The sequence below is a fragment of the Mastigoproctus giganteus genome, chromosome 4 (genome assembly GCF_048544385.1).
Source record: "Mastigoproctus giganteus isolate SK-2022 chromosome 4, ASM4854438v1, whole genome shotgun sequence".
NCBI lineage: Eukaryota > Metazoa > Arthropoda > Arachnida > Uropygi > Thelyphonidae > Mastigoproctus > Mastigoproctus giganteus.
Window position 1 is genome coordinate 233,199,091 of NC_143578.1, and position 24,205 is coordinate 233,223,295.

General features: G+C 37.1%; 1 protein-coding gene across 2 annotated transcripts in view; it reads left to right on the forward strand.

Moving 5' to 3' along the window:
* Nucleotides 1-8,925: 8,925 nt before the first annotated feature.
* LOC150087490 (uncharacterized) overlaps nucleotides 8,926-24,205 on the forward strand; it is a 259,633-nt gene continuing 244,353 nt past the window's right edge. For both annotated transcript variants that reach the window (XM_090371210.1, XM_090371211.1), the window contains exon 1: nucleotides 8,926-9,143. In XM_090371210.1, coding sequence (XP_090227336.1) covers nucleotides 9,069-9,143 — 75 coding nt within the window. In that variant the 5' untranslated portion in view covers nucleotides 8,926-9,068. The remainder of the gene's footprint in view (nucleotides 9,144-24,205) is intronic.

A 24,205-nucleotide genomic window follows, 5' to 3' on the forward strand; every position in this document is an offset into this window, starting at 1 on the left:
GAAATGTATACACAGGCTCATTAGAATCCTGTTTTGCGGAGGTGAAAGCATGACTCCATATGTTCAGTTGACACTAAGAAAAAAAAAAGTGTAGCTGTTGCTCTTCCCAGGAAGGGCTTTCTCTGTGTGCTATCGCTGATAAAATTGGCTGCCACCAGTCAACAGTATCCCCGGTGCTGAAATTAAAGCATGAAACCGGTGTTGTGAAGATAAGACCTGAATCAGGCTGTAAGAAAGTGACTAGACCTTCCCAAGATCGATATTTGAAAAAATGGCTATTCCTTCGTAATCGCCAGTTTTAGATCAGTGCTCCTGATCTAAAACTGGACTGAGAATTGGCCTCTGGTGTTGAAACAAGTGCAGGAATTATCCAACAACAACTTTCGAAATGAGGTCTTCGTGCCTATCGGCACAAGAAGAAGCCTTTGCTGATCCAAAAAATGAGGAAGAAGCGACTTGCTTGGGCTAAAATGCACGTTTCGTGGACAAAGGAGCAATGGGACACCATCATCTTTTCTGAGGAATCGAAATTCAACCTGCATGGCTCGATTGGGAACGATATGTCAGCAGACGAAAATCCGAGGCATACCATCCTGACTGCATAACACCAACCAACTGTAAAGTTCCCCGCTGGTCAGATGGTCTGTGGATGCATAACAAGCAAAGGGGTGGGGCGAATTAAGTTTATTAAGGGAACGGTGAATGCAGAAACCTACACTGCTATCTTGGAGGAGTGCCTGAAATCCATTATTAGGGATCACCACACAGACTTCCAAAACTGCATTTTTCAACAGGAGCAGCCCCTTGCCAGACAACAAAATCGGTAAGTTTTATGTTACTAATGATGAGTTTATCTTCTTGTCTCGCAAAGCTTAAAACATACTTACACCAATGTTTTCCCTCTTTTTTTCCCCTTTAAGGTGAAGTCACACCTCAGAAATGCTGGCCTGGCCTGGCAACAGACCAAATTTGAACCCTATTGAAAATTTCTGGTACATAATGTCTTCTAAAATTGCTCAAAAGAAGCCAACAAGTAAGATTCAGCTGCACCAGAGCATTGTAACTTCTGGATATACAGTTGCCACGAAATTTGGCAACTGTATATCCAGAAGTTTAACATTATGCCAGATCATTGCAAGGCTGTAATTGCAGCTCGAGGAGGAACAAAAAAATGTCGAGGACTTATTTTGCTGATTTGCAGTACATAATACGTACTGTTACGTTAACTTGTAATTTCAATTTGTACCCGTAAATGCAATAAAATATATGTTTGGTTGTGATGATTGCCATTTGCATGATTTCTCATATTTCCATTAATTTTGCATTTTACCCTTTGGGAAGATATTTATGGCAATTAGGTATATGAGATGGAGTACTTTTATTGGATTTCATTCGCAGAGATATACAGGGTGATTCTAAATTATTATCGGGGTTTCCGTGGCCTATAATTTTCAAACCGGAAAGAACAAAATAAAACTGCTTACGAAATATGAAAGTGAAACTCAAAAAGTTTATTTGCCAATGCTGTACTCGCGACATTGAAGTCTGGGAAATATTGACGGATTACTTCAAAATGCCGACTGTTCAAGAGAAGGCAATGTACGTACTTTGGTTTTTCGAAATAAAGTCCGTTGCCACAATGCAACGTCGTTACAAAACTCAGTATGAAAAGATCCACCTTCAGATAATGCTATCCGACGTTGGTTAAAGCAATTTCAAGAGACTGGTAGTGTTCTGCACCAAAAGGAGCCGGAAAACCGAACTCATCGCTGGAATTTGTTGATCGAATCCATGAAGCGTTTTCTCGAAGCCCACAAAAATCAACGAGATGAGTTTCTTTGCAGTTAGGTATATAACAAATGACTGTTTGGAGCTTTGTTCATAAGAGCCTTCACCCCCATGCCGCCAAACTGCAGATTGTGCATGCTTTAAAGCGGAATAAGCCCCGCCTTTTCCAATTTTCCCGAGTCTTTTTTGTCAAACGTCGAAGCTGATGAAAATTACCTTCGGATATTTATCTCTATATGTATGTATGTATTTATGGTCACTGTTGGTTGACCCTAGACATATGTCCAAATCCACCTGTTGTTACTTTTCTTTAATATTTCTTTCTACATAGATAGGGAGCAGCCAACATTCTGACAACCACTACCCGGCACCCGACCCCAGGCATGGGACCACTAAACTGTCTGTGCTAGCCACACAAAAATCCCTCACCCTCCGGTAGAAGTAGTAGTAGTAGTAGTAGTAGTGGCACTTGATGCAAGAAAGCAAGTGTAGGAGCTTATGCAGCATCAGCCAAAAAAAAAAAAAAAAAAAAATCACACCATACCCTCCAAATGCCTGTCCAGTTCCTCCTTAAATTTATTTAACCTATCAACTTCCACAACGACAGATGGAAGTTTGTTCCAGCAATTAACTACCCGCTGGCTAAAGGCAAATTTCCGCACATCTATTCTACATCTATCCTTTCTTAATTTGAACTTATGTCCCCGTAGGTTCGTATTCTGAACAAGTGGGAGGATCCCATCAGAATTCAGCGTGCTGGACCAGAGGGTGCCAGCAATCCTGCTCCCAAGATGCCCAGGCTTGGGAGCCAGCAAAAGAAAAAAAAAATAAATAAAAATAAAAAATAATAAAAATAAATAAATTAATTAAATAAAATAAAAAACACATCCCCCTCCAACAGTTAGTGGAAAACAAGGTAACCAATACCGAAATGGAGAGGAGAGAAACAAAAAAAAAAAAAAACTCCCAATGAAGCCGGCAAGTGTATTCATCCCACTCTACAATTCTGCAGTGCCTGCAAAAAAAAAAAATAAATAAAAAAATAAATAAATAAAATAAAAAAAAATTTTTAAAATTTGAAATTGACAGTTAAAAAAAAAAAAAAAAAAAACATCATTCAACTACTATCCATGTGGCAAGTTTTAACCTTTTATGGAAAACTATCCTGGCAAAATCTTGCATTGCTACATAACAATTATAAGTATTTAGACAAAGAGTTTCATTACCAGGACTTAAATCAGGTATCACCTCAATTAATCGTTGCCTATAAAGCAGATATAAAGGGCAGTTATATAATATGTGACTCCAAGAGTCCTCACATCTACAAACAAAATGATCTGATACTAAGCCAAAAATAGTATAATTTACTTTTTAACGAGCCATGCCCAATTAGTAGATAAGATAGTTACATACTAGGATAGAACCATCTATTTTTCTCTTAATTAAAAGCAAACTAAACGTTCGGAATAAATAATCTAGTAACAGAACCTGTTATACTAGCCTTTCACCTCTCCTGCCAAATTTCCAACATTTTTCCTTATATGAGCTTCCTCTCTGTTTTTGGATCTCCTGTAGCATTATTGCTAATACTCATAAATGTGTATTGCTTGCCTCTTCTTACGTAATAACTGAAAGCTCAACATACAATATACAAATCAAGAGGCATATGGCCTGTAAGGCATGTGTTGACACTGTTCTACATACTCTGCATTGCAAGCAACATAACTTCCTGCAAGGAATAAAATTTTGCCCTAAATTGAATCTTATTGACACAGTTTACCCAAACTGACAGAACATAAGCCACAAGTGGCAGAAAAACTGCCTTGTAGTAAAGATTTAACATACTTCTTTGCAACTCCCATTCTGATAGAGATACCTTAAAAATTGCTATACTAAAATTCCTAACCCTATTCCTTAAATGATTTAAGCGTGGCAAAAAAGTTAACTTATGATCCAATATAACTGCCGGATACCTAGTCTGAGATACCAGTGGAATTTGCTTATTTATTTATAGTTCATGTATAATCTGCCCCACTTTGTCTTCTAGCATTCTCCTGGACTGCTCAGATATGCAAATGACCAAATCATCAGCAAAAGCTATCTTAAAGCAACTCTCCACATAATCAAATGGCATTAATGACCATTGATTTATAACTAAATTCCAAAACAGAGGTCCTAAAACAAACCCCTGTGGACATCCCCTAGTAACCTTCTTATTAAATTATAAATGCTCTGATCTAACAGTAATTTGCTGGTTGGTCAAATAACTACTTATAACTTTATACAAATTAAAAAGACAGTTAACTTTCCTTAACTCATGTAAAATTCTTTGATGCCAAACGGCTTCAAATGCCCCCTCAAAATCTATAATTAAAGCAAATTCATAATTGAATCTTGAATTATGTACATGATTTAGCAATGCATTGATTGCATCTTCAGTTGAGACATTTTTCTTGAAACCAAATTGATGACACAAGGTAATTTTCCTATTTATCAGGAATTGCTATAATCGCCCATACAACAATCTCTCATAGAGTTTACCAAGATTAGGTAATAATGATATTGGCCTGAAAGCCTTTGGATTAGTAATTTCCTTAGCTGGTTTCCTTATCAATTTCAGGAGTACATTCTTCCAAAAATCAGGAAAAATACATTCCAATAAACATTTATTATACATATTTAAAGCTACACTTGGTTAGCAATCTATAAATTTATTTATTGCACTATTCTCTACTAAATCCAGCCCAGGAGTTTTACTAATATTTAATTGTTTTAATACTGAACTCAATTCAGCAAACAATGAATCATTATCATCTGTAAAATATTTTATTATTATTATTATTATTAGCCATATAGTGCAAGGAAGCCTCAGGCTTATGCTGCACCAGCTAAAAAAAATTTCTGAGTTACCCTGAGAGAGAGAGAGTTGGAAACAGAAGAGAATCACCAAGAAAGAGAAGAATGATGATATCCAGCTCAGGACCCTGGGTGTGCCAAGCCCATACTCACCAGATGTGAGCCCCTGGGGTGAAAGTAACGGACTCCCCGCCGGGGAATCGAACCCCGGTCTCCCGCATGGATACTAACCACTATACTACCGAGGACTAATATCCAGCATTACAGGTTACGATCAAAGTTTATTCCTCATTCTCATCCAACACATTATCTTCTGGACACACCTGTGCAATCATAGCTTTTACTGTTGATTGCCAATCAATTGTTTCACTGTTATCAGTTCTAATTGTATGGAACTCCTCCTGTGTTGTTATTTTGTTCATTGACAATCTATATAAAAGTTCTCATGGGTTACTATTTCCAACTGTAGACACCAATGATGGCCAAGCTCTTACTTTATATTCATATATGGCCTTATGATATTTCTTTCTTTTATTCCTAAACAATTCTTTAAAATAACTGGCTTCAGCTGCATTCCAAGATCTATTTGAAGTCATTTGACCACCAAGTTAAATTTTTTTAAGCAATTTCCTTCTCTTTGTTGCATACAGTAAAGTCCTATAAAGTGCATTCTGCACAAATAGAGCATACTCTGATGCATTCAAAGTGTTTAGTGTCAAATTCTTATTATTCCCAAAGTCTAGATCAATGGAATGCCTGAACTTTTTCCAATTAATGTTTTTATACGAAAATCTAATTTGCTCCTTGGACCTCAACTCATTACCCAAATCTTTCCCTCCTAGTCTTGAATGAAATAACAATGAGCTATGGTCACTATTAGTCACCTCAGTGTTCACATACCAATGACATATTCTATTAGTCACCTCAGTGTTCACATACCAGTGACATATTCTATTAGTCACATTATTATGTGCCAATGTCACATCTATACTGGACACATCATTGGTTGTACTGAATGTAAAAAGTCGGTTTGGAACATTTATCACACTTAAATTATTAGAGATTATAAAATCTTCAAAACTCATTCCCCTGGAATCCACAATTTGACTATGCCAAAAATTAGACTTTGCATTAGAGTCCATTATAAATATAACATTACCATAGCCTTAATACCTCTTGATAACACATTTTCCATGTAAGCTATTATTTTTCAACATTCTGAAATGGTGGGCAATAAAGTGATGCCAAGTAGAATGAAATTTGAATTGTACACGCATAAATACACACAGCTATACTCGATATAGACTGCTAATAACAATTATATTCAAATGGTTTCTAAATATTACTATAGCAGCCTCTGGTCTTTCTACTGTCACATTAACAGTTCTAACATTTGATACTATGATGTGGTCATGAAGGAACTGGATGCAGGGAATAACTTTGATATTATATATTTGGATCTTAGAAAGGCTTTTAATACTGTTGCACATGGAAGAGTGCTGCACAAATTGGAGCAGTGCAGCATTGGAGGCAAATTGCTGATATGGATAAAGGGATGGTTGAGTGGGAGAAGACAGACAGTGGTAATCAATTGACACTGCTCTTCATGGACTAATGTTATTAGTGGAGTCCCTCAGGGTTCAGTGTTGGGTCCATTGTTGTTTTCTGTATTTATAAATGATACTGATGATGGTATATCAGACTTAATATCCAAGTTTTCAGACTATACGAAGGTTGGCAGGGTTGTTAAGGGCACTAATGACAGTATGCAACAGGATCTAGAAGATTTGAGCAGATGGGCTGAGAGGTGACAAATGAAGTTTAACATTGACAAATGTAAAGTACTACATATGGGAAGCAGTAACCCCAGAGTAACGTATCAACTCTGTGGTACTACACTGACAGTGATAGAGAATGAAAAGGACCTGGGGGTAATTGTGCAGGCAGATATGAAGTTTTCTGAGCAGTGCAGACGGTCTGCAAGAGTGGCTCATGGTGTCTTGTCAATGATATACAGGAATTTTTCTAGCAGGGATAAGGAGGTGATTATCCTCTTGTATAAGGCAATGGTCAGGCCACACCTTGAGTACTGTATACTGGTCTGGAGGCCTCATTTCAAGAAGGATGTAGAGCTGTTGGAACGAGTACAGAGAAGGGCAACAAGATTAGTGACTGTAACGAAGAGTTGCTCTTACGAAGAAAGGCTTAAGTTTTGCAGATTACTGTGTCTGAAGACTAGACACCGGCAAGGTGATCTGATAGAGGTGTATAAAGCCTTGAATGGTTTGAGCATGCTCAATGCTGATGAGATTCTTCCTCTTGCTCAGAATAATCACCTGAGAGGGCATAAATTCAAATTGAGGAAAGATTGGTGGAACATTGGTGGTTCCATCTTTTGTTGTGGAAGTTGATAGGCTAAATAAATTTAAGGCTGAGCTGGACAGGTATTTGGAACAAACAGAGGTATGAAATGGGAGCGTTTTTTTTTTTGGCTGATGCTGCATTAGCTTGCTTTCCTGTATCATTTGCCTCTACTAATGCTAACATCAACTGGAAATCCTACTACTTTAAATTTCTGATCTATCATCTATCTGCATTACATATGGTTCTTGTAAACATAGAATATCACACCCTTTGTCCTGTGCAAAAAACCCTAGCCTCATCCATTACAGTCGTAGACCGTTGTCCATTTAACTGCAATATATTCAAATAATCAATTAACTCGCCATTATGACAACTCCAAAAGTTATTAGAATTTACTGAATTATTCATAATGAACCCTCTTACTTGCCATTTCTAACGCCTTAACATAATCCACACATTTTACATCTCTCACTGTGTGGTGGTAATGCCTTCCCCTCTTTTTACAGTTTACACAACAGGGTTGTTGGTCTCTATGCTGGCAGTCAGCAAAAACATACCCACTCCTAGCACAATGACCACAGGTAACTGTTTTATGACTACAGATTTGGGCAGAATGACCATAACGTAAGCATTTAAAGCATTTCATAACTACAGCCTAGATCCTGTTGCAGTAGCACACTGTCATTAACAACCCTGCCAACCTTTGTATCATCTGCAAACTTCGACACTAAGCCTGATATACCTTCATCAATATCATTGATAAATATACAAAAACCTTCGGATATGGAGATTTAGTAATGTAGCAACGTTTTATGTATCAGAGAGGGTAAATCGTCATAACTGCAGACTATGGGGTCGGAAAACCCTCACGTCATTCGAGAATTTAAAAGAGATAATCCAAGGGTCAATGTCTGGTTTGCTCTCTCATGTTCGGAAGTTTTGTGGCCCTTTTTCTTTGCGGCAGCGGTGTGGCAGCGGTGACCTATCTGGACATGCTACAGCTGTATCTGTTTTCCCAGTTGGAAAATCATCAGCCAAATGTGGTGTTCCAGCAAGATTGTGCACTGCCATATTGTGCTCTTATTGTCCGAGAATTTCTTGACATGCATTTTCCGGGGCCTCCGCGCTCAACCGATCTTACTCCGCTTGATTTCTTCCTGTGGGGATACGTGTTCCAGCAAGATTGTGCACTGCATATTGTGCTCTTATTGTCCGAGAATTTCTTGACATGCATTTTCCGGGGCCTCCGCGCTCAACCGATCTTACTCCGCTTGATTTCTTCCTGTGGGGATACGTGAAGGACATTGTGTAGAAGACTCCTGTGATCTCCCTCGATGAACTGAAACTCAGAATTGTTGCTGCGATCGAAACAGTTACACGGCAAATGCTGGAGAACACCTGGAGGGAAATTGAATATCCCCTGGACATCTTACGTGCCACGGAAACCCCGATAATAATTTAGAAACACCCTATAAATCCCATCTAACAAAAGCATTTCGAACATTTCTGCAACCCGCAATGCAAAATTCATAAGTGATGCATTTTTTTTTTGTCGCCACTATGTTTCCTTGGATAGCCTGAATGTGTACTGCAACTTGAATTACTCTGTTCTCTTCAGTCAAAATAGGGTTCCGAACTTCTGTTTCCTGAAACTCGCTGATTTAGCTCGGATTGGACGAGAACATATTCTGGTGGTTGGATCACTCTTTTTTTTTTTATAATCCAGAGCAATTGTTTATAGATTTATCACTGAATTTCCTCTTCATCGTTTGATACAATGATTTTTCCAGTTAAAATATTCAATATTTTGTCCATATTTAATACGATATCTCTATTTCAGACTTATATATTGTAGATGTCACTGAGGCGCTGAAAAATTAGCCAATCAGTTTCAATCTTGTCTGCCGCCATGTTTGTAGATTACGAGAGGAAATCACGCGATTGATGTTACTTGTTTTATGCAAAAAGTATATGAGATTGAATATTATCATGTTTTAAAATTGTGCATGAGTATTATTTATGAACTGTGCTTCATATATAAAGTGTTCTAAGACGTTCTCATGGCCGGAAAGGTTCCTTCTAGGTTGAAAACAGAAAAGACTCATGGCGCGAAACCTTACGAACGTCCTCGACAGGTGATTATCGCGTTCTGTGTTTTTTTTTAATTGTAAAACCTAAGCCTACTGGCATGTTTTGAAAAGAATGTCTAAAGAACTTTTATTTAAAAAAGTATTAATGTGAACCTAAGTGAGCAGTTTCAAGCCAGCTCGTAGTGACCGATTTACACGAATCAGAAAGATTGGATAGTCCGATTTGGGAATTTAATGCTTTTTGCTAATCGGGATCCCACTGCAATTTCGTTAGACAATTTTTTTATGATCACGATCATTTGAAAAGAAAATTGTTTTGCTGATTAGTTAAAGAAATGTTAGATGCTGCTGCTCTTTTTATTATAATATACACAAAATTTTTATTATTTATTTTATTTATTTATTTTTTTCAGGGATAGTATTGTTTGTCTGGGACATTTTGGGAATTTTTTTTTTTTTTTTAATTAACCATGGATGAAAGATGTTACCGTTTCGGATTAGTTGAACTGGCAGTTTAATATAGGCTGTATTGGTACTTCTAGTTTGTATTTTATATGTAAATACGGGGTTGTTTTACATTTTATGCATTGCTCATATCTAGTAGACGCACATATGGCTAATGAGCTCTCCAAAATATATGCAAGTTTCAACAATAAGCATTAAAAAAAAGTTTAAAAAAATCATTTGAATGGTCCATAATGTCACCAGTTAACTCGATAACTGTTCCTTTGCTGTTGACTACCTTTGTACTTCCTACCCTACCCTTCCTGTTTCTGAATTTTGAAGTTTTGCTGGTGGTTAATAGCTTTACAATTATTGGAAAAAATATCCTTTTTAGCCTTTTATTATTTCACTAGTTTTAAAAGCCAGCCAGATGAGCTTAATGGAGCATATTTATAAGATGAATTTTTGTTATGATATTTGTCTGTCAACTTTCACATTACATTTTTACAGAACGTAGTGTGCTTCTATAGCCGTACCTTAAGAAAAAATCTCACACATACTATCAAAAGTTTTGGATGCTTTCTGGGTGTAGTTGTAAATGTATATATATATATATAATTTTTTTTATTCTCAGTTTTCATTTGGATGTGATGTTATCATTTAAGGTTCTTTAAAACTTAAAAGGAATTTTAAATAAATTCAATTGTGCAGGACCACTAACATAAAATTAGTTCCCTTAGATTTATCACTGAAGATTTTGCAAACACACAACAGCATATATATATATATATAACATCACTTTATTGCCAAAAAATATATAACTACAGGCAATCACATTACGTTTTTACAGAATGTAGTGTGCTTCAATAGCCATTTCAAAAAAAAAAAAAAAATCACACACACACACACTGTATCAAAAGTCAGTTTCACTGTGGATTCAACTGCTTAAACACTTAAAACATGTATTAAGTTCAGACAATTCCAAATGGGCATCGGAAGTCAGCATTTTTCTTTCCTTTCAGGAACAACATTGAGTCTGCTACTATAAGTTCAATAAATTTATTTGTCATGTGTCCAGAAGAATAAGAGTCCTATTAAAAAAAAGTTGAAAAAAAAAATATATCTAATTTTATTAAAGATAAAGGAGTACATGACATTAGCATAATTTAAGTAGGAACAGTTAATATAGTAAACTGTCTATTTTAGCCACCTCAGTTTGTTATTATGTTATTTGGTTTTTTAGGAGCATTAGCAACTAAGGCCATATTGCTCCGGGATATGCGGTGGTCATTCCCTGAATGACCTTTCCGCATCCTCCGTATTTGGTGGTGACGGGCTCGAACCCCGGTCTAATCAAGAAGCGTGTGCTACGCACTGCTGCTCCTTCCCACCTGGCTACGGAGGTGCCCACCACCTCAGTTTAACAGAATTTGGATTTAATGGATGAAATAAAGTGGCATATAGTACCATCTGTTGAGGACTGCAAGTTTTGCCCCTGACTTTTCTGGCTCAGTGCCAGTTGGACTTTGAGCAGGATTGCTGGCAGTGGATCTCTCCATTTTTTTTTATCATTTATTTATTTATTATTTATTTATTTATTTTGTTTATTTATTTATTTATTATTTTTTTTATTTTCTTTATTTATTTTTTTATTTTCTTTCTTTATTATTTTTTTTAATAGCATTTCTTGGTGCTGGATATTCACTGATACCCAGAGCTCTTTGGGTATGGGATTGCTGGTATTAGCACTATCTATGCTGGATCTGGGAATTTTGGATTGGTTTTTGTACCAACATTTACATGGAGTATATGCCCATCTCATGGCAAGACAGAAGCGGGAACATAACCACATAACTTTAAATTTACTGTACACCCTACATTTTTCACACAACTGGCTTTAAAAAGTTTTTCTATCTTCACAATAATATTGGCAATGCTTCCCTCTATAGAATCCATACATATATACATAGTACCATCTGTATAATGCTACATATTTTCTTGCAGTGTTTATATATATAAAATTTCAAGAGAATATGTAGCATTTTATATATATATTGTAAAATATCTGTTTTCATTCCCATTGGCTGTGGCTTGGGAATTATTGTTAGTTTTCAGACTTGACTCATACAGTTCATTTATTTTTGATTATAGATAAGTTATCAAAGAATCTTCTCGTAATGTTTCTAACTTTGTAGTTTCAGTTCCTTGTTTTATAATGTCATCCATCAAACCTTTTTTTTTGCTTTAATTTTTGCTCTCAGTTTTCAGTAGAAACTTCAGGTATTGTTCTCTTTTAATAACAGTAAATACTTTATTAATCTTCATCTGTTTTTTTATATTTTCTTCTTCCTGTGGCACGTGAAAATTGCTATATTTTTTGCATTGGCATGGGTGCTGGAAAAGGTTCGCCGTCACTGCTATACACAATAGTATTTAATTATTAATTTCTATCATTTTGTTACAAATGTAGCAATGCTTTGTTAATATGCTGAAATCAACCATATTTTTTTAATACCAGGATGTCTTTTGCTGATAAATTTTCATAACAAATTATGGTGTGAGGGGAGCTGATTTCAGATGTCAGTGATCTACTTAGCTTGTAATTGAAGTTAATGTTTATTTGTTGTTGTAACCTTCTACTCCTGTTCTTTGGAACAACCATCCTTAGCACATATCCTGAAAATTATCTACAGAAACTTAGTCTTAGCCAACAACTGTTTTCCATTTCAACCTTAATTATCATCTAGCTATCTAGATGATAATTTAACATTTAGATAGCTATAGGTTGTTAACCGATAGCTATCTAAATGTTCTGTTTTCACAAGATTTTTCTTGATGAATTTAAAGTTTGCTAAAGAGTTGGTGTCTTATTCCGAACCTTGTTTCTTAGACATTTTTTTTTAAATGAAAACCCTGAACAGGTGTTTGAACCTATAGTACTTAGTACTGTATATGAGTTGTAGGTTGAGAAGGTAGTTGTTGACATTGGACTCGAATTTTTGGAGATACATTAGCAGTAAGGTTGTTCCAAAAAACCGAGGTAGAAATGATAAATGAGGGTAACTTGGTTCTGTGAGTTTGGAATTAGACAACTTGCAGTGTGTTCAGGATGGTTGAAAAGAGAGCAGTACCATTGTAAGTATTTATAAAAAAAGTACACAGCAGATATTAAATGTCTATGAGATAGAGGGGAGTAACTTGTAAGAGATTGGTTATTATTCACCTGACTGCCCTCTTTTATGGAGTCAAGAAGCTTGAGAGCAATTTGGAGGCCACCCCAGATGTGAGAATAATATTCCATGGCAGGGCAGATCTGAGATTTGTACAGTCAGTAGATGTTTAGATGAAAAGTAATGCTGAGTGAAAAGGAAATGCCAGTTTTTTTGGATGCAGAGGGAGCAATATTTGTAATGTGCTTATGCCAAAAGAGAGATAAGTCGTTAAAGTAATTCGTAGTAGAGGTATGTGATCTTGTCTAGAAAGCTAAGCATTAGCATACAATTCAAGAAAGCAAGCTTATGCAGCATCAGCAAAAAAACCCTCCCATTTCATCCCTCCATTCGTTCCAAATGCCTGTCAAGCTGAGCCTTAAATTTATTTAGGCTATTAGCTTCAACAACAAAAGATGGAAGCCTGTTCCACCAATCGACTACCCGCTGGCTAAAGGCAAATTTCCACACATCTATTCAACAACCGTCTTTCCTCAATTTGAATTTATGCCCTCTCAAGCGATGATTCTGAGCAAGAGGAAGAATCCCATCAGCATTGAGCATGCTCAAACCATTCAAGGCTTTATACACCTCAATCAAATCACCTCGCAGGTGCCTAGTCTCCAGACACTGTTATTTGCAAAACTTAAGCCTTTCTTTGTAAGAGTAACCCTTTGTTCCATTCACTAATCTTGTTGCCCTTCTCTGTACTCGTTCCAACAGCTCTACATCCTTCTTAAAATGAGGCCTCCAGACCTGTATACAGTACTCAAGGTGTGGCCTGACCATTGCCTTGTATAATGGGATAATCACCTCCCTGTCCCTGCTAGCAAAATTCATTTTTTTATCATTGACAGGACTCCATGACCTGCCCTGGCAGCCTATCTGCACTGCTCAGCAAACTTCATATTTGACTGCACAATTACCCCCAGGTCTTTTTCACTTCCCTGAGTGTAGTACCACACAGTTGGTACATTTCTCTTTGGTTATTGCTACCCATATATCAATGTTAAACTTCAGTTGCCACATTGACAGCCAAAAAAAAAAAAAAGTGTCTTTAAAGATGAACAAAGGAGCAGTAAGTGCTTTTTTGTGAGAAATAAGACAGGACAGTTTCAGAGGGAATAAAGCTAACTAATTTTTCTTTGCCCACTGAAGAATCACCTGGCGATCCGTAGTTAAGGTATCATGTGGAGGATATTCAAGAAAATGAAGCTATTTTTTGCAAATTGGAACGTGGAATGTATGTGCTATCATAAGCAGAACTATGGATAAGATTTGCAGACATTGGAAGAAAGTCATTAATATACAAGAGGAAGAGTGGAAGAAAGAACTCAACCTTGGAGAACATTGACATTAGTGGGGAAGTTAGAAAACTGGAAGCCATATACTGTCACTTGCAGGGAGCTGTCAGGGATAAAACTGGATACCCAGTTGCAAAAAGTATTCAGCAGTCCATAAGGTAGGAACTTGTTTAGAGAGCTTCTATACCAAACAGTCAGAAGACTTAGAAGTGTTCAGAGCAACTGCTTGAGTCACCAAACCTTTTAATTGAATTTGTCCAAAGATTTATATGTCAGTATATTCTTTTTTTTTTCTGAATTCACATTTACTTCACTGGAAAACATTCTGTTCACTCGTGTAATTTTTTGCCACAGTTTCTCTATTAAAATTAGCATTAGCAAAGGCACATGATGTAAGAAAGCAAGCTTATATAGCAACAGCCAAAAAAAAAAAAAAAAAAAACCCTTATTTCACCCATCCCCTCAGTCCAAATGTTTGTCAAGTCCTGCCTTGAATCTATTTAAGCTATCAACTTCTACAACGACAGATGGAAGTTTGTTCCAGCCTTCCCCCACCTGCTGGCTAAAGGCAAACTTTCGCACTAAAGGCAAACTTTCTGAACAAGAGGAAGAATCCCATCAGCATTGAGCATGCTCAAGCCATTCAAGGCTTTATACACCTCAATCAGATCACCTCGCAGGTGCCTAGTCTCCAGACACTGTAATTTGCAAAACTTAAGCCTTTCTTCATAAGAGCAACCCTTTGTTACATTCACTAATCTTGTTGCGCTTCTCTGTACTTGTTCCAACTGCTCTACATCCTTCTTAAAATGAAGCCTCCAGACCTGTATACAGTACTCAAGGTGTGGCCTGACCATTGCCTTATATAAGGGGATAATCACCTCCTTATCCCTGCTAGAAAAATTCCTGTATATCATTGATAAGACACTATGAGCTACTCTTGCAGACCGTCTGCACTGCTCAGAAAACTTCATATCTACCTGCACAATTACCCCCAGGTCCTTTTCATTCTCTACCACTGTCAGTGTGGTACCACAGAGTTGATACATTACTCTGGGATTACGGCTTCCCATATGTAGTACTTTACATTTGTCAATGTTAAACTTCATTTGCCACCTCTCAGCCTATCTGCTCAACTTTTCTAGATCCTGTTGTAGCAGCATTAGTGTCATTAACACTAATGCTGCTGCAACCTTTGTATCGTCTGCAAACTTGGACATTAAGCCTGATATACCATCATCAGTATCATTTATAAATACAGAAAACAACACTGAACCCTGAGGGACTCTGCTAATAACATTAGTCCATGATGAGCAGTGTCCATTGATTACCACTCTTTCTTCTCCCCCTCAACCATCCCTTTATCCATAGCAGCAATTTGCCTCCAATGCCACACTGCTCCAATTTTTGCAGCAGTCTTCCATGTGCAACAGTATCAAAGGCTTTTCTAAGATCCAAATATATGATATCAAAGTTATTCTTTGCATCCAGTTCCTTTGTGACTACATCATAGTATCCAGTCAGATTAGTCAGACAAGACTTCCCCTTAACAAACTCATGGTTTGTCCGAGCTATAACTGAATTCTTGTCTAGATGATTCTGCAATGCTTCTTTAACCAGTGCCTCCATTAATTTCCCTGGAACAGAAGTTAAACTAACAGGTCTGTAATTACCTGTGTCTCCCTTTGATCCTCTTTTGTGGATTGGGGTCACATTTGCACATCTCCAGTCCAGGGTACCTCCCCTGAGTCCAGGGAAGCTCTCATAATTATGGCTAAGGGTTTGCTTACTTCCTTTGCTGCCTCCTTTAATATAACTGGATAGATTCCATCCACCCTATGTGTGTTCCTTGTGTTTATCTTCAACAATTTCTCCTCCACTTTACTCTCATTTATTACAAGATTATCTAGCTTACTGCCAGAGTTGAATACACCTCTGGCATTCCCCTCCCTGAATAACTCCTCATGTGTGAATGTTGATGCAAAATATTCATTTAGTTTGTTAGTTACCTGAGCAGGATCATCAACAGTTGAACCATCGATATCAAGTGGACCAATCTGATTCATCCCCTTCCTTCTAGAGTTTACATAAGTAAAAAACTCTTTGCTGTTTTTCTTTGCATCCTTTGCCAAATATTTCTCGTAATATGCCTTCGCCTGCCTAACCTCCTTTGTAACTTGGTTACAGATCAGCTTATATCTATCACAGGCTTCTGTGTCACGTGTTAATTTATATGTATCCCAAGCATTTTTCTTCTCTGTCGCATGTCTAATTAGTTCATCTCACATCCATTTAGGCCTAAATTTGGAGAGGTCTGTTAAATTGGTGCCAAAAATGCATTACATAGTTGGCAATATTTCGTATGTAATTTCACATGACTGTGGGGTCTAGGACAGAAGGTATCGGTCCTGCTGGTTTCTTTCTGAAGAATAGGTTGCTGACCAATTCCTTTGACCAGAAACTGTTCATAGTACCATAAACATTGATGGGATAAGGTCATTTTTTGAGTTATTGTTTAAACGATACTCCAAAAATCCATGCAAAATTAACTTTATTGAAAAAGAATTAAAATAAATTTACCATTTTGTTTGGGTTAAATCATCAGTATCCCAAACAGGTATTACCTTGAAAATGTACTTGAGACAATTTTCTCAGAAAAAAATATAAGAGAGAGAGAGGGGAATCACCAAGAAAGGGAAGAATGGTGATATCCAGCTCAGGACCTTGGATGTGCCAAGCCCATACTCACCGGACGTGAGCCCCTGGGAATGTCAGTGAAAAAAAATTTATTTGGGGTCTACCATTAATTTTATCTTCTGCATGTGATCCAGCTTCAAAAGGCCAAAAATAATTGCTACTTAAAATTGATGCTGAAATTACAATGCTCCATGGTTATAGCATGGGTGTGAGAGAACCTGCAGACGCCTGTTTTTAATGCTTACTGTGGTATAAGCGAGGTAACACTTGATAGATGTGATGTATATCTAACAGTTAGCATATTTATTACATCTGGATTACTATATTAAGGGTATTAATTACCTCTTGATTACGATATTACTGGTAACTTCAGAAAATTTCAATGTTGCAGATACTTACATCCAGTGGTGAGCTGTGAACATTTTAACAATAGGCTTGCAGTTTTTCGGACATTCTACCGAGTAAATTTGATTGGTCAAGGAAGTGATGTCATCCGCGGCATCCGCTAAAGGCACTTCCCATAGTCGCACTACCAGTAGTGTGATTAGAGCGCATGACCGGTATGATATCTCGAGTCAGGGGTGGACAGATGCGGCTTATTATCCCCTTAACCATGCATATAAGTTAATGTGTAAAACGTTCCTAGTTCTATCTAAAAAAAAACTTAAAAACCTGGTCGTCGTGCCTTGCCTTACGATGATAACTGGATACGACAGTGTCTGGAGTTGTAACTTTTTAGAATTTTTGAATAGTATGACTTCACAATCATGCTTCCTGAAGTTACTACTGAAGTTTGTATTGTTACGATTCTAACAATACAAATATTTGTCAACCATTTCTTTTTTCATCTTGCATTTTCATTACATTCCATTGTTAGGTTCCCCTAACAGCTGTGTATGTCACTTCAACTACAAGATCAGTACATCAATCGGTGCTGTTTTACAGAGATATTTAGATACGTTGCACTCACAAGTATTCATCTCTTACTTTAGTTATAAATCCATTGTATCTTCTTGTCTTCCAGAAATTATGAAAATCTTTTTTATTCGTCTTTTTTTTTACAACTAGGGAAATATAATGGATACATGTGTTTCATGATAAAATTTGAATATTGCGAATAAAAAATTACAGAAATATTTTCCATATCACGAATAACATAAAAACTATTACAAAACATTCCACAATATAAAAACAAATACAGTGGATTCCGGTTATTTGGGCCACCGGTTAATCGGGCAGCCGTTTATTTGGGACAAATCTTAAAAAACAGAAACCAATCAAGAAAATAGCCAGGATTTACTTCGCTTAATCGGGGCAGGAGACCGCAGCACTGGAGATTACCCTACAATTGTCTCCGACGGTACCACATGGTTCGATCGAAATTCTGGAGGTCACAACCATAAAACAATTAGCATTCACCTGTTTATTGGGCTTTTCTATTAGTGAAATCTATCATAAACGGACAGTAAACTCTATCTTACTGAATTTGCGATAATACCAACAGCTGGAATTCTGTGGGTTATTATGGTGAAATGTGTTTACACTTCCATGAAATCTTCAATCATAAAAAAATTAATTTTCAGATCTTTTCTTCATTCCTATTTTTAAAGCTTTGTAACTCGTTACTCCGTTCTCACTTGTGCGTATTGTGTTACTTGCAATTTGTGTGCCGTGTTCTTTGTTATTGATTGCTTATCATTTTACTGTTTTAAATTTTAACCTCCACCCACAAATGTCAGTGAACAGAAATGTCAACTAGTTCGTATGTACATATTACAGTATGTATTAATTATTCCGATTATCACGTATATTCTTCCGATTTTCAGGTATCATTTAATTTTTTAATTGGTAAGGTAATAAAGGGTAAATTTGTGCTTAATATATCTTTACTTTTATAGCCTGTGGATAATATTCCTCTTATTTTCGCTAATTAGAATTGCTGTTTAATAGAATTAAAATTCAATTCACAAACGTGATCACAATGACCGGCGCTTACTGCACATCGTATAGTGAACGGTACTTTACTGTGTTGAGTTCGTCGTAACGTGATTTGATTGTACGGTGAGCCAATTGTAAAGGGGGGATACATTGTATTTTTAACTATTTATGTGAAACTTCGGATAATTGGGGCAGCCGCTTAAGTCCCGATGTGTCCCAAATAACCGGAATAGACTGTATTACATAAAAAACAAGCTTTCTAGAAAAAGTAAACAAAAAATCACAGATTACATGAAAAAAAATTATTTCACAAATATTTAAGAAAAATTTATTCTAAAAATTGCCATATACAGTTTACTTCTTCATTAATATTTGTTGTTGATCTTCTGCTTTGCTCAATAACTGAGTGATGATTTGACGTAACAATCCAGATCAAATTGAAGAAGTGGTTTTCCATTTAGATGTATAGTCATCATAATCTGCAGCGTGTGTAATTGTCTCAATATTATTGATTACGCTGAAAGCTGAACTTATTAGCTTCAGCACTGCTAAAATGACAATGCACTGCAGTGCATTGTCAGCACTGCTAACAATGGTTTCAAAGATATTTTCTGTAAAAGGTAAAAGGTAATTTCACTCGATTTTAAAGATAAACCGTCTTCGACAAAATCTCTAAAATCATTAATTTTTATTTCATATTTTATCAGAAAACTTAACTTTCTTATTCGGTTTTCACCGTCTTGCCACCGAGACGAAAGTTCTTTCACATTCCACGATTTCGGGTAGTATATATTTAAAATTTCTTTCAATGGTATCGTTATTTTCTTTATTTAATTTAAAATCACCCTGTTGCGTTAATAACTTATCCTTTAAGGATAAAACAATGTATTTAATAACTTGTCACAAAGTGATTTTTTTACTTTTGATTTTGATTCTTTCAAATTCTTTCTACTTCAATATGTTCTCAATTTTAACTTCATAATTTCCTTCAGAATTTTTCAAATTAGCAATAGCATTGATAGTTCGAATAATTAATTTATGTTTTTACCATTGTGATTCTGTAAAGCTGAAAGGTAAGGGAGCTCTTGCAGGATGTCGATCATTAGTGCTAAATGGTTAAGAAATTCCAAATTTAAAAGTTGATTTAATAATCCTGACTGTTTAACTTCTGATTCAAAATGTTTGCACAAAGCAGGATAATTCCTCCAACGCACAATTGCTGTCCGCAAGCTACATCGTGGCCCGAACACACTACCAATCTTTATAGTTTCCACATCAAGTTCTTTAGCAATCATCCTTAATTTGTGCTAGTTTTTTGGATATTGGTGATTTTGAGATTTTTTTTTTTTTTTTTTTTAATTATTGCCTGTATGCCATTATATTTTAGAACATTTTCTACACAATGAAAGGCTCGAAAAAGTTTCAAAATCTGCCAACATTTCATCTTCGTAAAGTTTATATAATATCTTAGTTGCCTTAATCCCCCCCCCCCCCCCATGTTACTACTCTCACTAGTTCTTTGAATACAGTGCAAAAAAGTCGGAACCACACGGATATTCAGCTACTGTGACCATGTAAACATAGACAGGAGACATTTATTGGAAGGCAAGGATCACTCACGTCTCCGAAAAACATGACTTCTTGTAGGAGTAAAGGGGAACCACAACACACCAGAGGCGAAAATCTTAATCCTCTGAGAGGCTATGGAAAGCATATTGACTAGCGCGACTTCTCTTTATGTGACTGCATAGGTTTTACGGACACCACTAACATTGTGAAACGGTAATCCCTTTTACCATTAATTCGCACTTTCTAATTACCTAATTTGCCTCAAGGCCAGAGGTGAGAACAATGCATACAAAGTTGTCTCTCCTAACCCGTTCGTTACATGGAAATTTTCTTGCTTCAACGGAAACTATTTTTAATGTAATTACCAAGGGGGAATCAAAAAAATTCACTATAAAGAAGTTCATTAAACAGAGGTTGACTGTAATTAAATCAAAAATGAAGCAATTTTAAAATACATAACCGAGTGATTGTGCCATTAAAATGTTGGGAATGGGACCCCGCTCACCCAACCGTAGTTTCTGCTCTGGATACTCGATAATTGCATTCAGGATTTCATTTGTAAAATAAATGATTGTCTCAACAATGGGCTCACAAATTTTCAAAAATAACAATGGGCTCTCGCGAGCCCACTATAGCTCACCACTGCTTACATCTGTATATTTACATAAATAAAATATGATGAATTAAAGAATGAATTAGAAATTTTACTATTTATATATTGAATATGAATACTGGAGTGCAGAGCAGTACAGTAACATAAAAAAAATTAAATAAAGCACTGTAGTAAAAAATTGGAAACTTCATTGTCAGAAGAAAATGAAGTTAAATAACAGTTTATGCCTGTAATTGACTTCAGCCGCATTCTTGAACAGGAAACTTGAAGGAGGCAGTAGTATTCTTATGAAAATAAGAGGAGGGAGTATATGATGAGAGCCCTGTCAATCAATTCGGCCCTGGAAAGATTGTGCAGGGCTCAAGGGGTAGAATTTTTTTCAGCCTGGTCTGTACTTGTTAACAGGAGAGACTGCTTCTACAGGGATGGGATACACTTAAATAGAAAGGGTGCAAGAATGTTTGCTGATGCTATCGAGGCAGTGTTAGGTGGGTCGTAAAACTGCTAGATTGGGGGGATACAAGGACTAATAGATTAACAGTAGCCACTGGCAGAGGTGAAAGTGATTCTTGCACTGCTTCTATTGGAATGAGCTGCAGCCTGGAAAATAAGATGCAGGATATTTCAGAGACTGTTGGGAATCATTGGGGTACAAGTAAACACATGGGTTGTGTAGGGTAGCTAAGAAAAAGAACAGGTGCATGTATACTTGCGTGTACACCAATGCTAGGAGTTTAGTAAATAAATTTGATGAATTTGAGGTATTGCTCAAAACATCAAAGGCAGATATTGTGGGGATTTCAGAGACGTGGTGTCACACAGATATAAGGAATGCAGAACTGGAATTTGGGGAGTACAATGTCTACAGAAAGGATAGACAGGATAGGAAGGGAGGAGGGGTTATGCTATTAGTTAAAAAACACACAAAATCCAAGGAAGTGAAGCCAGTCGACATCGCTGGACAGTGCAGTGTCGAGTCAGTTTGGTGTGACATAAGCATTGGGAGATCAAAATTGAGAGTAGGAGTGTGCTATAGGCCTAATGACTCTGATGAGTATAATAAGAAACTGTTCGGAGAAATAGAGTGGGCCAGTAAATCAGAGAGTCTTATAATGGGGGATTTTAATTTCCCAGATATTGACTGGAATTTGGGGGCTGGTCACTCACACAGTAGCAAGGCTTTTGTGGATTTATTGGATGATTGTTTTCTACATCAGCATGTTCAGGAGGCAACTAGAGGGAGTAATACTCTTGATTTGATTATCAGTAGTGATTCTTCATGCATTAAGAATCTGCAGATAAATGAACCACTAGGTGGCAGTGATCATAGTGTGCTGAAGTGGGAGTTACTCAAAGAGGTAACTACCATTAGGGGTAAAGGGAAGGGGTATTGCTTTCGTAAAGGCGACTACAATGGACTAAGACAGTATTTAAATTCTATACAGTGGGATCAAATGATGATATTGCCAACAGCAAATTCAAAATGGGAAGCATTCAAAGAACTTATCTTGGAAGCTACTAGGCTTTACATACCAACTAAGAAATATTGTTCAAGGTTTAGGCCTAAATGGATGTCAGATGAACTAATGAGGCATATGGCAGAGAAGAAAAATGCATGGGATACATACAAATTAACACGTGACACAGACGCCTATGATAGATACAAGTTGATCTGTAACCAAGTTACAAAGGAGGTTAGGCAGGCGAAGGCAGATTACGAGAAATCCTTGGCAAGGGATGCGAAGAAAAAGAGCAAAGAGTTCTTTACTTATATAAACTCTAGAAGGAAGGGGATGAATCAGATTGGTCCACTTGAGATCGATGGGTCAACTGTTGATGACCCTGCTCAGGTAGCTAACAAACTAAATGAATATTTTGCATCGACATTCACACATGAGGAGTTATTCAGCGAAGGGAATGCCAGGGGTGTATTCAACTCTAGCAGTAAGCTAGAGAATCTTGTAATAACTGAGAGCAAAGTGGAGGAGAAATTGTTGAAGATAAACACAAGAAAGGCACCTGGGGTGGATGGGATCTATCCAGTTCTATTAAAGGAGGCAGCAAAGGAAGTAAGCAAACCCTTAGCCATAATTATGAGAGCTTCCTTGGACTCAGGGGAGGTACCCATGGACTGGAGATGTGCAAATGTGACCCCAATTCACAAAGGGGGATCAAAGGCTGACACAAGTAATTATAGACCTGTGAGTTTAACTTCTGTTCCCGGAAAATTAATGGAGGCACTGGTTAAAGAAGCACTGCAGGATCATCTAGACAAGACTTCAGTTATAGCTAGGACAGAGCATGGTTTTGTTAAGGGGAAGTCTTGCCTGACCAATTTGATTGGATACTATGATGCAGTCACAAAAGAACTGGATGCAGGGAATAACTTTGATATTATATACTTGGATCTTAGAAAGGCTTTTGATACTGTTGCACATGGAAGACTGCTGCACAAATTGGAGCGGTGTGGCATTGGAGGCAAATTGCTGCTATGGATAAAGGGGTGGTTGAGGGGGAGAAGACAGAGAGTGGTAATCAATGGACACTGCTCATCGTGGACTAATGTTATTAGTGGAGTCCCTCAGGGTTCAGTATTGGGTCCTTTATTGTTTTCTGTATTTATAAATGATATTGATGATGGTATATCAAGCTTAATGTCCAAGTTTGCAGACGATACGAAGGTTGGCCGGGTTGTCAAGGACACTACTGACACTATGCTGCTGCAACAGGATTTGGAAAGGATGAGCAGATGGGCTTCGAGGTGGCAAATGAAGTTTAACATTGACAAATGTAAAGTACTACATATGGGAAACAGCAACCCCCAGAGCAACGTATCAACTCTGTGGTACTACACTGACAGTGGTAGAGAATGAAAGGGATCTGGGGGTGGTTGTGCAGGCAGATATGAAGTTCTTTGAGCAGTGCAGACGGCTGCAAGAGTAGCTCATCGTGTATTGTCAATGATATATAGGAATTTTTCTAGCAGGGATAAGGAGGTGATTATTCCCTTGTATAAGGCAATGGTCAGGCCACACCTAGAGTACTGTATACAGGCCTGGAGGCCTCATTTCAAGAAGGATATAGAGCTGCTGGAACGTGTACAGAGAACGGCAACAAGATTGGTGAATGGGACAAAGGGGTGCTCTTACGAAGAAAGGCTTAAGTTTTGCGAATTACAGTGTCTGGAAACTAGGCACCAGCGAGGTGATCTGATAGAGGTGTACAAAGCCTTGAATGGTTTGAGCATGCTCAATGCTGACGGGATTCTTCCTCTTGCTCAGAATAATCACCTGAGAGGGCATAAATTCAAATTGAGGAAAGACAGATGTAGGA